Here is an 18,075-nt window from a genome sequence, read left to right on the forward strand (position 1 = left end):
CGGATGTGTTTAGCAATACTTGGTTTCGTTGGTTGCCAACTTATCCTGGTATTTATATAGCTTTATCTGTCGTCCGTTTTCATCTATCCATTTGTCCGATTTGTAACCCAATGAAATCCTTCCACCTGTTAACAATATTGGCCATCAGACTGTTTTGATTGGCCACCGACTATTTTTTATAAAAATCTAACCCTTTAGATTGGCCACCCGACCGAACTTTAAAAAGTTAGATCCGACATAAACAAAACTTTAAACAGTCGCCGGATGTTTAATAATTTGTCGGTTTCGAGCAACATCTGTCAGTTTTTTTTTTAAACAAGCGGACCTGCCTTTTTATACGAACATGTGTCCGGTTGTGGTTGATGTTTCTACAAATGGGGGCTATTTATACCATTATTATTCTCATTATATAAATATGATAAAATAACTAAATAAAAATTGTTATGTCACATTTAATATATATATATATTTCATTATATCTATATTTATATTTCATTATAATACATACATGCAACCTTTCAAATTCCTATCATCTCTCTTCTTAAGACGTTGATAAATTAAATACCTCACTAATCTCTCGGGCAACTCTCCAATCTCCGGCTTTCCGTTCAATCAATTAGTCCTCCCTCTACGTTTAATCGTCTTCTCGCCTACCCTAATTAATGATGGGTTTCAACTGTAACATCATTGTATATTCTATTGGGCAGTTGAAGATCCAATGATTCCTAAGCTCATCCTGATTAAATCCCCGCTTCTCCATGGTAGTTGTTTGCAACAACCTCCAGCCCTAATCGATTATCTGCTTCTTAATTCCCCAATCTCATCAACTAATTCTGTTTTCGATTGATTTCGTTGTCTCAATCCGGATGAAAATGTATTGTGATAACATATATTCATGTCAAAATCATTTCATAACGGTTCAGGTAAGCGTTTTTGTGATTTCAAACTGATGACTGTTGGTTTTTAATTTGGTCATTTTTTTGTGAATATTAGTATCCATGTAGTGGCAAATATGCACAAAAGGAAAGCTGGCAAGGCACGAGAAGCTAATGCGTTTATTGCACCTCCTGATATTTTTATAATTTTGTTCAAATTATATGATTTTTGAAAAAAAAAAAAAAAAGTAGTATTCAACTATTGATGTTTATTGCACTTATAATTTTGTTCAAAATTTTATGTTTTTTGAACATAAAAGGAGTATTCAACTATTGATGGTTTTTCAGGAGGTTATGGAACCATGGAGGAAGCTTTAGAATGGTCACAAGTTGGAATCCGTAAAAAACCCGTGAGTTGTTTCAGGTTATATTATTACATCTTTAATGGGCCAAACACATATAGTAGATAACTCAATTTGTGGTAAAATTTGATGAATTTGCATGTATTAGTTGAAGGCAATGCATGCTCGAGATCCATGGTGCTCAACAGACTGTCATTCCTAAATGCGCTCAATGCTCCCATGGTTACATTTCTAATCTTGGATTTTGGGTCAATGGTTATCTTTTAAGTTTTAATTACATGGTAGCTTAAAAGGTAAGTATTTAGTTTTGTTTCAGGGTCATAGGCGGTTTCCACGAGATAAGCTTATGCAAGGATATGTGCACATCTTACCCCGTCTCTAATATTGGATTTTGGGTCAACGGTTATCTTTTAAGTTTTAATTATATGATAGCTTAAAATGTAATTATTTAGTTTTGTTTCAAGGTCATAGACGGTTTCCACGAGATAAGCTTATGCAAGGATATGCTCACATCTTACCCCGTCCCGGGACGCAAGGACGGTAATTTTGTTTTTTTTAAATAACATAACCTAACTTTTTCTCTTTTTACCACTATTGTTGACTTTTTGTTTCCATTCTATTACCTTATAGCAGTTTTTTTTACCACCATTGACTTTTTTTCCATTCTTTTTACCACCGTTGTTGGCATTAATCTTGAAGTTTTTTTTTCCATTCTATTACCTCAGTTAAAAAGCTCAGAAACATTAATTGACCAGCTTCAATTTAAGTTTGGTATATATTGTAATAGTTGGCCTCAATCTATAAACTTCAAGCTGTTTGTCGAAGAGGCCTAGATTGTCTTCTGCTTCTAAACCTTCTATTGCTGCTTAGGTTGTTGTTAACAGGTATGGAGTCTGTTTCAGGGTGTTAAGTCGTGATGCTTATGCTGTCATTGAGTGAGACCTTGGTTTTGATTTGATACATTTTTGTTATAAGTTTGTTTGACCTATTGATTATCGTTCATTAATGTATTTTGATTATTGATGGCTTTATGCATCATTTGTCATCTTGGATCTTTAAGATATTGTTGCTTATACTGAAACGGAATAGATCTAATTTGTTCAACTTCATTAGAAGTAATGTTGAAGCGATATGATGTGCCGTTGTCGTAATTTTGTGTTTTTTAAATAACATAACCTGACTTTTTCTCTTTTTACTAACGTTGTTGACTTTTTTTTTCCATTCTATTATAGCAGTTTTTTTTTACCACCGTTGTTGACTTTTTTTTCCATTCTTTTTACCACCCGTTGTTGGCATTAATCTTGAAGTTTTTTTTCCCATTCTATTACCTCAGTTAAAAAGCTCAAAAACATTAATTGACCAGCTTCAATTTAAATTTGGTATATATTGTAATAGTGGGCCTCAATCTATAAACTTCAAGCTGTTTGTCAACTACGCTTAGCTTAAGTTAAGTACTTATGATGCTTTTAAATAGTTTAAGTTATGCGTTTAATTGTGATATGTTTAGATTAATTATTTTAGATTATTCATTGTTTATGGTCGAAGCTAAAATTAGCATTAGGCTGAGCCACCGGGCCATGTTATTCTACTTAGAAAATATGACTTGATGTGCATTTTAGTGGATTATTTGCTCAGTTTGAGTCCAATAACATGGTTTTGTGTAATTGATTTCAATATTTTACTTTTTTTTTTCAGGTTCAAAATCATTTTGTTACTTGACAAGGTATGCACAAAGAAAGAAGTGATGGTAATATTTCTTATAATGGTATTCTGATCTAAATGGTTCTGCACCAGTTGATCAAGTAGAGAAGGGCCCGCATAGTAAGAATGGAAAATAAAATGTTAAAGATGATAATGGTGATGGAAATATATCTAACAGCTCTCCAAATTTACAAGATATAGACACTTGACCAACCAAAGAGGATCATGCTATTCAATTTGGGGTATCTTATTTTGTTGACTATCGTTGTAAAACCAACATTTTTCTAAATATTTTCAATATTAAGCTTTTTGCTTGTGGAATATACAGGAGATGCTCAAGGAGCGTGGGATGGCTTCATTTTCCAAATGTGAGAAAGAACTTCCTAAAGTTTTGTTTGATCCACATTTTAAGGTTTGCTAAAGTCCAATATTTGTCACTTGTTAAATTATCAACATGATATTTTTCTGTTAAGTGTGTAGAAACAATATTCTTGTTGCAGCCAATACCAGTCTATAGTGCTCGAAGAGCCATATGTGATCAACATGTTTGTTGAGGTTATCATAAATGCTTTCTTTATAAATAAACATGGGAGAAATGGAGGGAAAGTGAGTGGGTATTGTGTAAGAGAAAAGAGCGAGAAAACAAGTTGAGCGGGTGTGTTCAAATTTTTTTAGAAAGGAAGCTATTGAGTCATATTAAGCATTACTTGCAGAGACAATTAAAGATTCACTTGTATTCTAATAGTAAGTTTTTTAAGTCAATGTTTTGTATTTAAATAATTCAAATTGGTGATAATATTTCTTGATGTTGGGCTTTTCATATATTGTTCCAAGTTTCAGAGACGGATACAAAGACTAACCTAGAGAAGGATCCTCAAGGGCGTGCTGGCAACCCTTATTTAGATCAATCAGATCTCAAGAAGATTTTCCTGTGAACACATTAAGTCATTATACGATGTGAGTTGTATTAAACACTTCAAATCACAAATTTAGACCTTTTAACATATTTTTCCTAATTTGTCTTTTCTTCTAACCTTGGGTGCTGTCATGTTTTAAAGATATGCAAATGAATATAAAGCATTGTTAGCTAACGTAATAACCACATATGCAGCTACAAAAGAATATGAAGAGGGTAAACGTAGTTTTACTTCATGGTCGCCATCTTGATAGCTGCTCAAAGATGACACAACACAACAAACGGCTAAGGAAAAATAGAGAATAGTTGTGGTGGTGGCATGTTGAGGACCTGCAACTAAGGCAGAAGTCAACAGCTGACCAACATTCTGAAAAACATCGAAATGGTAAATCAGGTAGTTCAGTTGATTCTAGAACAGATATTTCATTTCATGGAATGAGAGGACCCTTGAAAGCCAGTAACTTTTAATGGGGCTTTGTATCCCTTGACATATTATAAGTCTCTTTAACTGCTTGCTTATGATCTCTTAAATAGTCTTTTTATTTTGTATACTATGCAATGGCAAAAGATATTATTGTATTGTTTATTTAGTTTTAATTAAGTTGGTTTTTTGTTCATCTTGTTTGCTTTTTGTTTTTCTTTTCTTTTTGAACTCTATAAAGTTGTCATTGCTAAAGAACACTTGAAAAGAAATTTCATGTGAATCTAGTTATACTGTTTGTTTCTTTTTTGTGCGACTGGTTTCTTGTTTGTGAAAATCTCACCCATAGCAAAGCTATTGGTGGGGTACGTGGAGGGTTGGATGTAGACAAACTATTATCTCTAAAAGTTGCTTCACATATATACAAGTAATGGAAAATCGCAAAGAATCGTAACAGTAATTTATTACTGATTAGTAACATCTTATTTATCAATGAACAGGCATAAGTGCTGGTAAGTGGTCATGGGCTATAGTTGGGAGTAGCATTTAACCATAATCTTTTTATTATGTTCAGTTTTCTATTTGGTGTGCAATTTACAAATTATACATTTTTGATGATGATGGAATGAAGTGCATTATAATTTTTTTTCTTTTTCTTTCATTAAAATTTGTTTAAAATATTTATTAGTGATTAAAACTTAGTCAAGTGTATGCTCGCCTTGCAAATCGCCTTGTGTTGGCATTAGCATTGTTTTTACTTGACCTACACTAGCATATGTTGCATTAACCTATAGCAAAGTACAGTATCGTCACAAAGCGTTCCAATGTTATCGAATTTATGTCGCGTCTCCGCCGCAAACCTAAATCATACCAACCTAATCCTCAATGCGTCCCAGCCGCAACGCACGGGCACATCTACTAGTATATATATATATATATATATATATATATATATATATATATATATATTATTTTACATATATGCGAATTGATTAATAATAAACTAGTTGAGAGTTGAGACTAAGCCAAGCTCCAAATTAAAAACAAGCTATTAACGAGCTAAAATAAATTAAATGACAGTAACTTTAAAAACTCTCTCGACCCCTTCCTTGGCTTGCTATAATATGTTTTGTTGGATCCTATTGTGAAGGGTCTTAATAGTGATTTCCCAAAGTGACCCTATGGTCGACACGCGTACATCACGTGCTTCTTATAACAACACATGACATGAATACCTCATGAAGGGATGTGGTCCCCACACTAACCGTTTCATCTGTCTTCACACTACAGGACCACACATTCTATGCAGTTCCACCACAAGACCACACATTCTATGCCGTTCCATTATAAGCCCACACATTATACGATCTTATGTAATCAAAAGAGTGTTTAAATAGGTAAATGGATGTGTTAATAACCAATGCCTTTTAATTTATCACTTCATTGTATGCATATCAACATTTCATTTCCTTTTTTTTTTTAATTTTCATCCATTTTGAAATTTTATTTATCCAGTCACATGCTACTTTAGGCTACTTTAGGTTTGCTACTTTAAGTAAAAAGAGTTTTTTTTTTTAGCATTTAAAATTTTAAATGGGCACTGACTTGGGCCTATAAAATAGAGCTCAAAACGAGCTGAACTCGAGTTTAGGCGGGCAAATGCGAGTTTAGTTAAAATTTATCCATTTTATATAAATTTTATTAAATAAAAGGTAAAAGTCTAAACATTACAAGTTAAATGCAGCATAAAGTCATAAAACCCCAAATTCAAACCATTTTTGATTTTCAACAGTCTGATAATCAAATGCTATTATAGATATAATTCTTTTGACTATTAATAATGTAAAATGTGATCTTCCACTATTCCAGTAACGTCAAAGTACAAATGAGTAAAACTAAGGCGAAAACGTTTCCTATAATAACATATAAATAATCAAAGTCGCAAAATATAACCCACATCTCGTTGATAATCGTATCACAACAATTAAAGACGACAAGCTTTGGATAAGAAATCGCATCCTTCATAAACTTCTAAACCCGGTTGATCCAAATCTGCTTCATTGTAACACGCACAACGTTTGCTCATTTTTCCTGTTATTGCTATTTCTAGTGGTCTCTGAACGAGCCGTGGGTATCCATGGTCACACCACACCTGTCACACACACACACACCCCAAGGCACAAAGTTACTACTTTTGTGACTTTTGACTTTTGAGTCAAAGAAACAAGCTATAAATTTCCTATAGCTATATCAACTTTGTACATTAAACACATTTTTTGACTGATATCTGCATTCGAGTTGCTACCAAAAACGAATAAGCAAAAGCTTTGGGATTACTGCTGTGATAAATCCATATAACTTTAAATTATGAATGAAGTATGTTTGACCTCAAAAGTCAAATAAATACCTCAGAGCCTTCATCCTGGCTCCATTTGGAATTGCAGCCAGGTACTTTGGCTTCTTCCTTCTTTTGTTTTTCAATTAACTGTGCACCTCTTGCTGCCTTGGCTTCTACTCCTTTAAGATATTTTGTCGGCTTCCCTTCACTGTCATAATATCTGCCAACTAACTTGCCAACGGGTCTGTTGATTAGCCAATAATATAAAGATATTAATTACCTATATTTTTCACTTGTGATCCATGATAAAAAAAAATGGCTACGCACTTACATGTACGTCCTTATATAGAAATCTCTCCATTCAACTACACTCTTCACCTATAAAATAAAGATAGAATGTCAAACTTTTCATTATCATGCATATATGATTCATTATGGCAATCATCAAAAAACCATTATCGGTAGATTAGGAAGCTAAAAATTAATTACCTCAGTGCTAGATAAACCAGCTAAAGAATCCGTAAGTCCGTCTCCTGAATCCATTAAATGATAAAAACCAACGATAATATATGTAAGTTCACGATGAAAAGTTCTTTTGGAACTTGTTACTCAAATTATGCAAAATGCATCTTTTTTCTATTATATGCAAATCAGCATCCCAAAAAAGTGCGTTGTTTGACAAGAATTGACAAATGTACCTGTGAAGTTTCCGGAAACAAATGCTCTGGAAGCATCTCTGGAAAAGAAAAGACAGAAGGAATGAACGGTAGTATAAGATGAAACAGATGGATAATGCAAACTACAATTTTGTGATTAAGGTCGATTTTAAGTCATTGACTTTTTAATCATTAAAATTTAGAACTCTTGAGTTAGGTCATTCTAGTTTAAGCTTGCGTGACCTTATTGACATGAGGTGACGAAAGAGTAGCACTAGCACCTTTTTAGAGACATATAATATACAATGTTCCTACAGTTTTATCTAAACAACCAATATAATTTCTTTGATAGATACACTTGAAAATAATAAGGAAAAAGAATAAAACCTTCCGGCAAAGTGATTGTAGCCACCTCCCTTGCCATAATGAGATTTCCCTTTTGTCACATCAAACACTGACCTGATATTCCACACATGAAAGAAAAGGAACACATTAAAACCCGATTCACCAGCATTTATCATCTACGCATAATACATTCGATAGACCTAATTACCAATGTCCCAGAAAAAAAAAAGTCATGAAATATCATGATACCATTTCATTTAGCTAGCATTTAGAAGTTAGTCATCTACTAATCATAATCCTTACTTCCTTGTATTTCACTACAAACTTAACGGGCAAATTAACTATTTCAATCATAATTGACTTAATTAAAAAAAAAAAGTAACCCCTCCTTCAATGAATAAGGGATAAATATCAGAAGTAAAATTATTGTAAGCAAACTTATTATAGATATGTAATCAATGGTATCAAAATATCAAACAAAATAATTAAATTAATTCAGAAAACATAACAGTCGATATACACTTGCTGTGCTAGTCTAATTTTAAACTTGCCAATTGAGCATGTTTCCACGCTCATCAGCCACTGACAAATCATTCTTTAATCGTCGGCAATCAAATATACTATCCATCAAAGTTAATTACCGAACATTCGGCCATATCTCTAGTTTCAAACTAAACAATTACCTAGACAAGGTAACATCAGATGCATACAATCACCAATATTCCTGCCCAAACCCAAACCGAAACAAAGCTATAATAACAATATCCGGAACTTAAACAAATCATCGAAACCTAAGTATTGATAATACTTGAAGGAATGAATATTAATGAAAGTACCCGAGAATTCCTAACAAGATTGGCAAGGCGACATCGGTCCCGTTGTATATAGCCAAATCTTCAGGTGTAAATAATCTCTGCCGATAGATAAATGAGATGATCCGAATGGTGAAATTAACAGGCTTAACTTAAAATATATAGAAAAACAAACAAGCATTATATGATATGAATGAAACTGAAATCATAAATTAAATAGAAGTTATATGCATACAAGGGATGAGGGTGAAAGAGGATGAAAGGTGAGTGGATATAAATATGCGAAGAATAGAGAGATGAGAGCGATGGTGATGGCGATTCCAACGAAAGGGGAAACCACCCTCATGTTTCTAGGGTTTGAAATACTCTTTTAGAGGTTTAACTACCACTACCAGTCCTTTTGTCGGATCCAACTGCAAGACGATCGAATTTCAGCTAACTGACATTTGCAGCCAACAACGTTGAGCATTCAGGTTGAAGTAGGGTGTTCTTCGAGTTATTTATTCGGGTTTCGAGTTGTTTGGGTCGGGTTGTTCGGGTTTGAGCTCAAAACAAATTGACCCAAGAACCGACCCAAATAAGTTCGGTTTGTTCGGGTTTCTGGTTATACGGGTCGGGTAAATTCGGGTTGGGTTTCGGGTTTAACAAATTAAAAAAAAAATCCACCTTTAACAATATCAAAAATTAAAAAACCATATTCCAAGCCGTTAGAAAACCACAATATACAGCCATATTCAACAATAGCATATATTGTTTAGCAAAACATGAAATTTATCATACAAGAATGTATTAGACGGGATGAAGGAGTGTTGTAGCATGTGGATTAATACTTGTGTAGATTGAAGAAACATGCTCAATATATATTGGTTTAAACACAATACTATTTAAGTTTGTGAAATGAATATACATTCTCCGCATGCTTTATGGCCATTAATACATTGGGATGTGCTAGATCCAATATTAATTGGAGTCTTGAGAACAACCGAACAAGAATACATAAGGTCACTGTGCTTGTGACATTTGTCAATTTCGGGTTATTTTATACTTGTATTCTTAATATAAACCCGACCCGTTTTGTATCCCGAACCTTTCGATATTATCAAAATGATGAATTGTATGTTAAATATTTGTTTTATAGTTGTTGGATAAAAAAAACACCATTTTCGGTTCTTAAAATTCCCCGAAAACGCTCAAAACGAACTCCAGGGACTAAAACTACCAAAATGGAGACTTGAATGACCCATTTGTAGTTTGTGCTTTCTTGGGTCTATAACCAACCCATGTTCATGAAACACCCTTTATGAAAGACCCATTCAACTTACCCTATATATACACACCCATCTTCTTCATTTGTGCTTGCTCATTTCTTCATTTCTCTCTCAAATTCTTGAATTCTAAGGTTGTTCTTCATAAGCTAATCTTTCATTTTAACTAACTTCTCAATACTTAAAGCTTGATGTTACAACATATATATAATATACACTCCTTGTTTACCTTCGGTCTTTCATTTCTCCGGTCTCGGCCGGTTGAAATGTCGGACTAGTAAGGCAAGGTTACATGGAGGACTTTGTAGTCCTTGTTTATATATTTAACAAATCTAACCATATAACTTGTTATACTTGCTTAAATTCTACATATTTTAGTTTATTTTTCATATTTGTCAAGTTCCATGGTATTGGGAATGTGGTGACTAGCCTCGGTTTCATCCCGAGTTGAGAATCGAACCAAAAACCGAACTTTTGTTTAAAAGCATTATTGTTAACTTTTTGAATGTAAAACTTGAGTATTATTATTTATAAGTTATTTTACAAGTTCCATGGTAATTGGGTATGTGGTAACCATCCTCGGTCTTATTCCGAGTCAATGACCGAACTAAAAACCGAACTTTTATTTAAAAGCATTATTGTTAACTTTTTGAATGTAAAACTTGAGTATTATTATTTATAAGTTATTTTACAAGTTCCATGGTAATTGGGTATGTGGTAACCATCCACGGTCTTATTCCGAGTCAAGGACCGAACCAAAAACCGAACTTTTGTTTAAAAACTTTATTGTTAACTTTTAGAATGTAAAACTTGAGTATTATTATTTATAAGTTATTTTACAAGTTCCATGGTAATTGGGTATGTGGTAACCATCCTCGGTCTTATTCCGAGTCAAGGACCGAACCAAAAACCGAACTAAACCGAGTTCACTCGCTTAAGACACACAAGTGTGTTTTTAGCCACCAAAACTCATATTTTTCTTCAAGATTATATTTTAAATCAATTTTAGTTAATTTCTAAACATACTTGGCATGTCGGTAACCAACTTGATCTTATAACAAGTTCGAACCGATAAGGTCGTATACTCGCTTAACGAACGTTAAGGTTCTTCACAATAGAACTACATACTTGGTTAAGTCTATTTTGATTTTATTGAGTTATCTCATAACATTTATTATTTTGGGAAGTTAACTGTGAGCTTGGTCAATTATCAAGTCTCGAACCGACAAACCCGAACACTCGTTTAAACCTCGTTTTGGTATTCTTATAACCAAAGGTTTTGCAATATCGCATTTTAACCCACATTATTACTTAACATAGGTTGAGTAAAAAAAGAAAAAAACTAATGAATAGAATACCGAGACCCGGTTTCGAGTAAACTTATTTTACAAAACTCGTTTCTTTAATTTCTCAAATATTTACATTTTAAATTCTAAACTTTATTTATTTACTTTATTTGTCATGTATTTTATTTTAAACCCTTCCAAGACTACCTACTAACACAAGACCCATTTAATATAGGTCTTGCTCGTTAAACCGATCTCTCCGATTATTCACGACACTATCTTTCAAGTTACTTGTTAATGTGAGTACTTTTTCATCCCCCGTTTTCCATCTTTCGTTTTGGGGTGGCATTGCATACTTATTCAAATTCAAATGATTTATACTTGAGTCTTAAACCACAACACGTATTGTATATGTTTACTTAAATAAATGCTCGATTTGGTATTATATGCTTTACATGATTATGTGCAAATTTATCAATGCTAAGGCGGGTAGCCTCATCAAAGTATGATCATACGTTAATTCCGAGTATATATGGTATCCCCATATAGAAAGGTGTCGTCAATGTATTCTTATTGACGATTTCATTATTGTCGTCAATGTATTCTTATTGACGGTTTTATTTTCTAAATTGTTGCTATTATTTATTGTTTTCATATACTAGTTGTGGATTTCATACTATATACTTATTGTCCAAAACTATGAAAAATTGCTCACCAACCTTCGTGCTGACAAACTCTATTTTATGCAATGTTACAAGTTTGATGTTAGCTTGATTGGATTACTTGAAGAAACTTATTATCTTGGCTTTAGGATATTAGAAAATAAAAGAACAAGTTATTCGTTTATCTATCTATTTGGCATTTTGTATGAACAATTGTTGTGTTATTTATGATGATATGGATTTAAATGAGTTGTTTAAATATTCTAACTTTATAGTGTCATTGTGCAATGAGCAATCATGTCGCGCCTCGACGTTTCCGCCTTCATTGGTCGGGGTGTGACAGTGCTACTTCACCGCTAACCTACCCTATAAAATTAGGGATACATGCATCGATGTATTATACTTCGGGTTATACGGGTCAACCCGAATCTGGGTATATCAACACAAATATCAACCCGAATATTTTATCTCGGGTTCGGGTTAGGAGTTTAATCGGTTCAGGTGAATTCGGATTGGGTTATTTGGGTCTCGGGTTGCTTCGGTTTGGGTTTGTTATTCGGGTACGGTTAAAAAACACACCTCTAGGTTGAAGAGACGATCCCCTTTGTTGGAGTCGAACTTTTTATTTTGACTATTTTTGTTATATTAAAAGTTTATTATAAGATAAATTCCAGAATCTGTCATGTTACGATCACAAGTTAAAATATCGGCCGGATTTTAATGAAATTCAAAATTTTAAACGATAACCGCAAAAGGCTAAGTTACCAACCATAATTTACAAAAGGATTTCTCCGATTTTAGGTTGCACACACTGATTTATTTGGTTCTCTAATTCACACAATTTACATACTAAGAACTTGTCAAATTACTAAGTTTTATCCGATCGAATTTTCAGTCGAACCGCCGAAATAATTCAATATGAATATGCTTAAACGAATGACTCTTAGAAAATTTAAGTTTTCAATTTCAAAATTTCCCATAGGTTCAACGGCCTTAGCCGAACTATTTCATTACAAGTTCAATAAAACTCAAATTTGTTGAATAAAACATATTTTGATAGACTCAACGAATTGATTGCAACTTGTGGATTTGTATATTCATCCTTGCAAACTTTATTTCAATGGAATAATTTTGCATGCATAATTGTGATGAAAGAAACTCGGTTTTATACTTACACACGAGTAGAGTGATCCTCCGCGATGCGGCGATGTTTAGATGATGGTTAACAAAGGTAGTCATGTATAATTGTTTTATCAAGGACATATGTTTGCCTTCCGTAGCATTTCTAATACAAAATGTGTTTGTTGCTTACTAAATAAATTGCAATTTGTGTATTGAATATGCCACCTAATTACAGAAGATCTACCCAGTAGCTATTGCTGGTTAGAGTTAGTGATATACAAAAGCAACAATGTCTAGTTACACAAAAAATTGATATCACTTCCTACTGCATGGTGCTTACATTTTATGTACTTGACTATTCTGCTGCCTTGTTTTCTTGGTTGGTGGTTCTGCTTCTGTTGCTGCAAAACGGGTGTAAATAAAAGTCACTGACCAAATGGTTTATCAAATGATATCATATGTTGTAATTTAAAACTAATATCTCATATATTGCCCGCTTGCCTTCTGTTTCGATGTAATCCAATGAACATGATTGTTTTAACATATATTCTTCAATTATCTTCTCAAAAAAAAATATATCTCATATAGTTTACCTTATTTGAACCTGAAACACATAACATTTTTGCTGTCTTCATTTCCATGATATAATAGGTCCCAGCTGAAAATCAGTCCGTAACCTGGGTGACTCTATAGCGAAGCCTGATTGAAGTTAAGAATTTATTTGTACATCCAATGACGATGTGGTATGCCTATATTTTGAAAGATCTCACTTTTGGCCCTAAGGTTTTTCGCTATGGAAGGGCTTTAAAGCCTCTCCGTGTCATCGTCACGTAAGAAAACGCAGCTTCGAAGCCCTTCTTCATAATGCCCTGCTGTGGTTTAAAGCCCCTTTACCGCCCTATTATATGTATGTATGTATGTATGTGATGTACTAAAAGTAGTTATTAATTTATTAACTAAATAAACGCTAATCTAGACACTAAGTAATAAATTCTAGACTCTTAAACTTAACTAAACTACTAGCCGGCAACTGAACCGATAGACTCTAGTACAGCTAAGTAAGTCCGGATATCGAACCCACGAGACTCTTTAAATTATGTATGTGATGTATGTGATGTACTAAAAGTATGTATGTATGTATGTGATGTACTAAAAGTAGTTATTAATTTATTAACTAAATAAACGCTAATCTAGACACTAAGTAATAAATTCTAGACTCTTAAACTTAACTAAACTACTAGCCGGCAACTGAACCGATAGACTCTAGTACAGCTAAGTAAGTCCGGATATCGAACCCACGAGACTCTTTAAATTACGTAACCAGCTAAATTAGACTCAACTACAGACACGACTATTTATTTGTTATTTGCCTAAGGAGGGTTTTACTAATAAACTAATTTTAACTAATTAGGAAAACTAAAGACGACTAAACTTAAACTTAGACTTAATTCAGATGATGATGAACAACCACCTAGGCTAGAATCCCCTAAGTTTCAGTTATCAATTAACCGAGAGACTATTTAGTTATGGAACTGGGATCGTAAAATAGACGCCTAAGAGAAAACCCGAACAGGACCACTGACCCTTCTCAAGAGACACCTATGGATTTCTAATAAGTTTTAACGCACACCAGTAGTAAAAATCAAGTTTCCTTACGGTCACCTAATTAATTACAAACTAGTTCCTTTATACGAACTCCTACCTTACAGCGCGGAAATCAAAGGCAGTCTAATATATTCAATTGACTCGATAGACAAGTTAATCAATCAAACCTAGACGGACTCCTTACGAAGAACTAAATCTAGCAATCCTGATCAACAAAGACCTATCAATAACCTAGCACCTTACAACTATTTAGGTTAGCAGCACACTTAGGTTTATTTGATTAACTAATTTTATTCCTATGATCTTATCGCGAAATCAATCATAAAATAGTCCAAAACACAAAGTAGATGACCTAATAGAAACCTATCATAATGACAAACAATAATCAAGGCAACTATGGAATAATAAAACTTAATTAAACAACCTCAAGCACACATATGCATCAATTTAATATAATCAAACCTTTTAACTAGTTCATAAAAACCATAACGATAAATAAATCCCAAGTCAAAATCAAACGTCAACAAAGGTTCATCATAAGCCTAGGCAGTCTTTAAAGTTTAGCCTAACATCATAAAAGCAAACAAAACGATAATAAAGGAAATCATGGCGAAAATAAATAAGAACGGAAGATTAAAGGCGATAAAACCCGTGGTATTCGTTCTTGATCAATTGGCACTTCGCCGGCTGATTCCTAGCCTTCAAACCCACCAAATATTGCAATCCTAAGCTCCAGGAAACTCCAAATTCGACTCTGTTTCGCAGGGTATTCAGGTTATGATTAGGGTTAAGTTTATGCGTGTTTATATAGACTTTCAAGACCCAAAACTTAAAATTAGTGGAAGATACTGGAAATCTGAGCCCAAAAACTTAAAATTCATAGAAGATTCTGGAAATCTGAGCCCATGGACTTAAAAATTCGTAGAAGATCCTCCGGTTCTCCGGTTTGGCTTATTTTAGCTCGTTTTTCACCCTTTTTAACCACGAACAAGTCCCGGGACCTACATTACTCAAATATGTTAGTAATATACAAATCCTAATAAAAACCGAACATAAACTAATAAAATATTATATAAAATATACAAGGGAATTATATATATTTAGTATTATATCAGTATGTATGAGAGAGAGAGAAACACATGGGCCCACCAAAACCCCCTATATTGCGGTCTTCGTGACCCCCCCCCCCCCCTCTTAGCGCCCACTTTAATGCCCATAGAGGAATGTATAACTATTTGAAAAATACATAAAAGTTTAATTGCACTTTTCTTGTTGTTACCCATATCAATCAATCATACCCAGTAAAATCCCACCGACAGCAAAGCTATAAGTAGGGTCTGGGAAGGGTGGGATGTAGGCACACCGTACCTCTATCCAAAGGAATAAAGAGGTGGCTTCCAGAGAGACCCTCGGCTTGTTGTTACCCATAGTCATTATCAATTACCAAGAACATTGCTTGTTTAAAGTCTTCTTTGTAAACTCCATCAATAAAAATCAATGGAGATCAAAGTAACTGTCCTATATATTTGGATAGATATAAGAAGGATTAAACAAGTGCTTACATGTTCTAAAACTTCTGGACATGACTTGATTAGATATAAAAACTAAGGAACCTGATACGAAGCAGCCAAAACCCGATTAAACAACACCCAAAGCCCGAATGACCCCACCCAAGAAAAAATGAGTTTCTTTTTCCTTTTTTATATTAACCCGAAACCCGATTAGCCTATCATAGCATGACTCGAAAAACCCAAAACCCGAGAACCAAACCCATTTAAACTATTTCATTACAAGTTCAATAAAACTCAAATTTGTTGAATAAAACATATTTTGATGTACTCAACGGGTTAATTGCAACTTGTGGTATTTGTATATTCATCCTGCAAATTTTATTTCAATGCAATAATTTTGCATGCATAATTGTGATGAAAGAAACTCGGTTATACTTATACATGAGAGAAAAATATGATTTCATCACATTATAATATCTTAGTATACTATTAAAGCAATACAAGGTTTCTACATGACATTTAACTAGAATGTTCACATAGACTTCAACTCGTCAATTTTTCATTTATAGAATTTCCACATGTTAATTTGAAGATTAATTTTAAATATTAAATCCTAAGTTGAGGAAAGTTTCAAAATAAATTGTTATGATTCTCATTTATTAAATAATAAAGACAATTGTTTTCATTGTTATTTTATTAAATTTTGAGACTCTGTTATATTTTTTTTTTAGATTTTAGGAAATTATTTATGAACGTTTGGACTGGATGTTTGGATTGAAATGGTAGTATATTGTTATATTCATATTTTTAGCATTTTTATGTTGTGTACTTAAATGTTTTGTAATTTCAATAAAAATAGTTTTTATAACACACAACTTATGTTACTACATCGAGATGCTTACGCTTCATAGTTTACAACATATGACTTCAGTAGATGATGAAATTTTTAACTAATGTCTTTTTTGTTTCAATGGTATAAGTTATAAATATGTGCCATAACTTAGAATTATGTTTTAAATGTTGTTTTTCTTTATTTTTCTTTGTATGTTGGGTTCTTTTAATTAAAGTAACAATGTGATACCTTATAATAATAATAATAATAATAATAATAATAGATTGTCCGACGTTTACAATTCGTTAAAATGTATATAACATCTACATGCTTACGTTTCATAGTTTAAACCATATGACTTAAGTAGATGATGAAGTTTTAACTAATATGTCTTTTTTGTTTCATGGTATAAGTTAGAAATATATGGCATAACTTATAATTATGTTTTAAATCCTTTTTTTCTCTATTTGTCTTTGTATGTTGGGTTATTTTAATAAAAATAACAATATGATACCTTATAATAATCTTACTATAATATTAAAGCAATACAAGGTTTTCACATGACATTCAACTAGAATGTCCACATAGGTTTCCAACTACTCAAGTTTTCATTCATATAATTTCTACTTGTTAATATAGACATTAATTTTAAACATTAAATTATAAGTTAAAGAATCAAAATAAATTGTTACAATCATCATTTATTGAATAATAAAGACAATTAATTGTTTTAATTTTTTAAATTTTGAGACTTTGTTATTTTTTTATTTTTATCTTTTTTTTTGAATTTTGGTAAATTATTTATGAACGTTTGAATTGGATGTTTGGATTGAAATGGTGGTTTAAGTCACGAGCTTTGGATTATATTGTTGCTTTATTAAACGCACGGTTTAATAAAAATTATAATTATATATCATTGTTATATTCATATTTTTAGCATTTTTATGTTGTGTACTTAAATGTTTTATAATTTCAATAAAATAGTTTTTTTATAACACACAACTTATCTTACAACATATAAATGTTTACGCTTCATAGTTTATAACACATGACTTTAGTAGATGATGAAGTTTTAACTAATATGTATTTTTTATTTCATGGTATATGTTAGAAATATGTGGCATAACTTAGAATTATGTTTTAAATTATTATTTTTCTCTATTTGTTTTTGTATGTTGAGTTCTTTTAATTAAACTAATAATGCGATACCTTATAATAATAATAATAATAATGCTAAATTATCTGACGTTTACAATTCGTTAAAATGCATATAATACACACGCGTATGCGCACGTGCGTGCGCACACACTCACACTCACACTCACACTCACACTCACACACACATACATACATATATTTTCTATCC

The 18,075-nt window shown here is 32.6% G+C and overlaps 1 protein-coding gene across 1 annotated transcript; it reads right to left on the reverse strand.

Annotated features, from left to right (window-relative positions):
• Nucleotides 1–6,191: 6,191 nt before the first annotated feature.
• Nucleotides 6,192–8,895, reverse strand: LOC143553137 (membrane-associated progesterone-binding protein 4-like). Its single transcript, XM_077043187.1, has 8 exons — nucleotides 8,871–8,895; nucleotides 8,451–8,577; nucleotides 7,657–7,728; nucleotides 7,312–7,349; nucleotides 7,103–7,146; nucleotides 6,945–6,991; nucleotides 6,683–6,857; nucleotides 6,192–6,427 (listed from the first exon to the last, which is right to left on the reverse strand). The coding sequence occupies exons 1-8, from the start codon at nucleotides 8,893–8,895 to the stop codon at nucleotides 6,260–6,262; spliced, it is 696 nt and encodes a 231-aa protein (XP_076899302.1). The 3' UTR covers nucleotides 6,192–6,259.
• Between the last annotated feature and the right edge of the window lie 9,180 nt (nucleotides 8,896–18,075).

The sequence above is a fragment of the Bidens hawaiensis genome, unplaced genomic scaffold (assembly GCF_021521415.1).
Source record: "Bidens hawaiensis isolate Kalapana, Puna unplaced genomic scaffold, B.hawaiensis_p1.1 tig00017153_1, whole genome shotgun sequence".
Classification (NCBI taxonomy): domain Eukaryota; kingdom Viridiplantae; phylum Streptophyta; class Magnoliopsida; order Asterales; family Asteraceae; genus Bidens; species Bidens hawaiensis.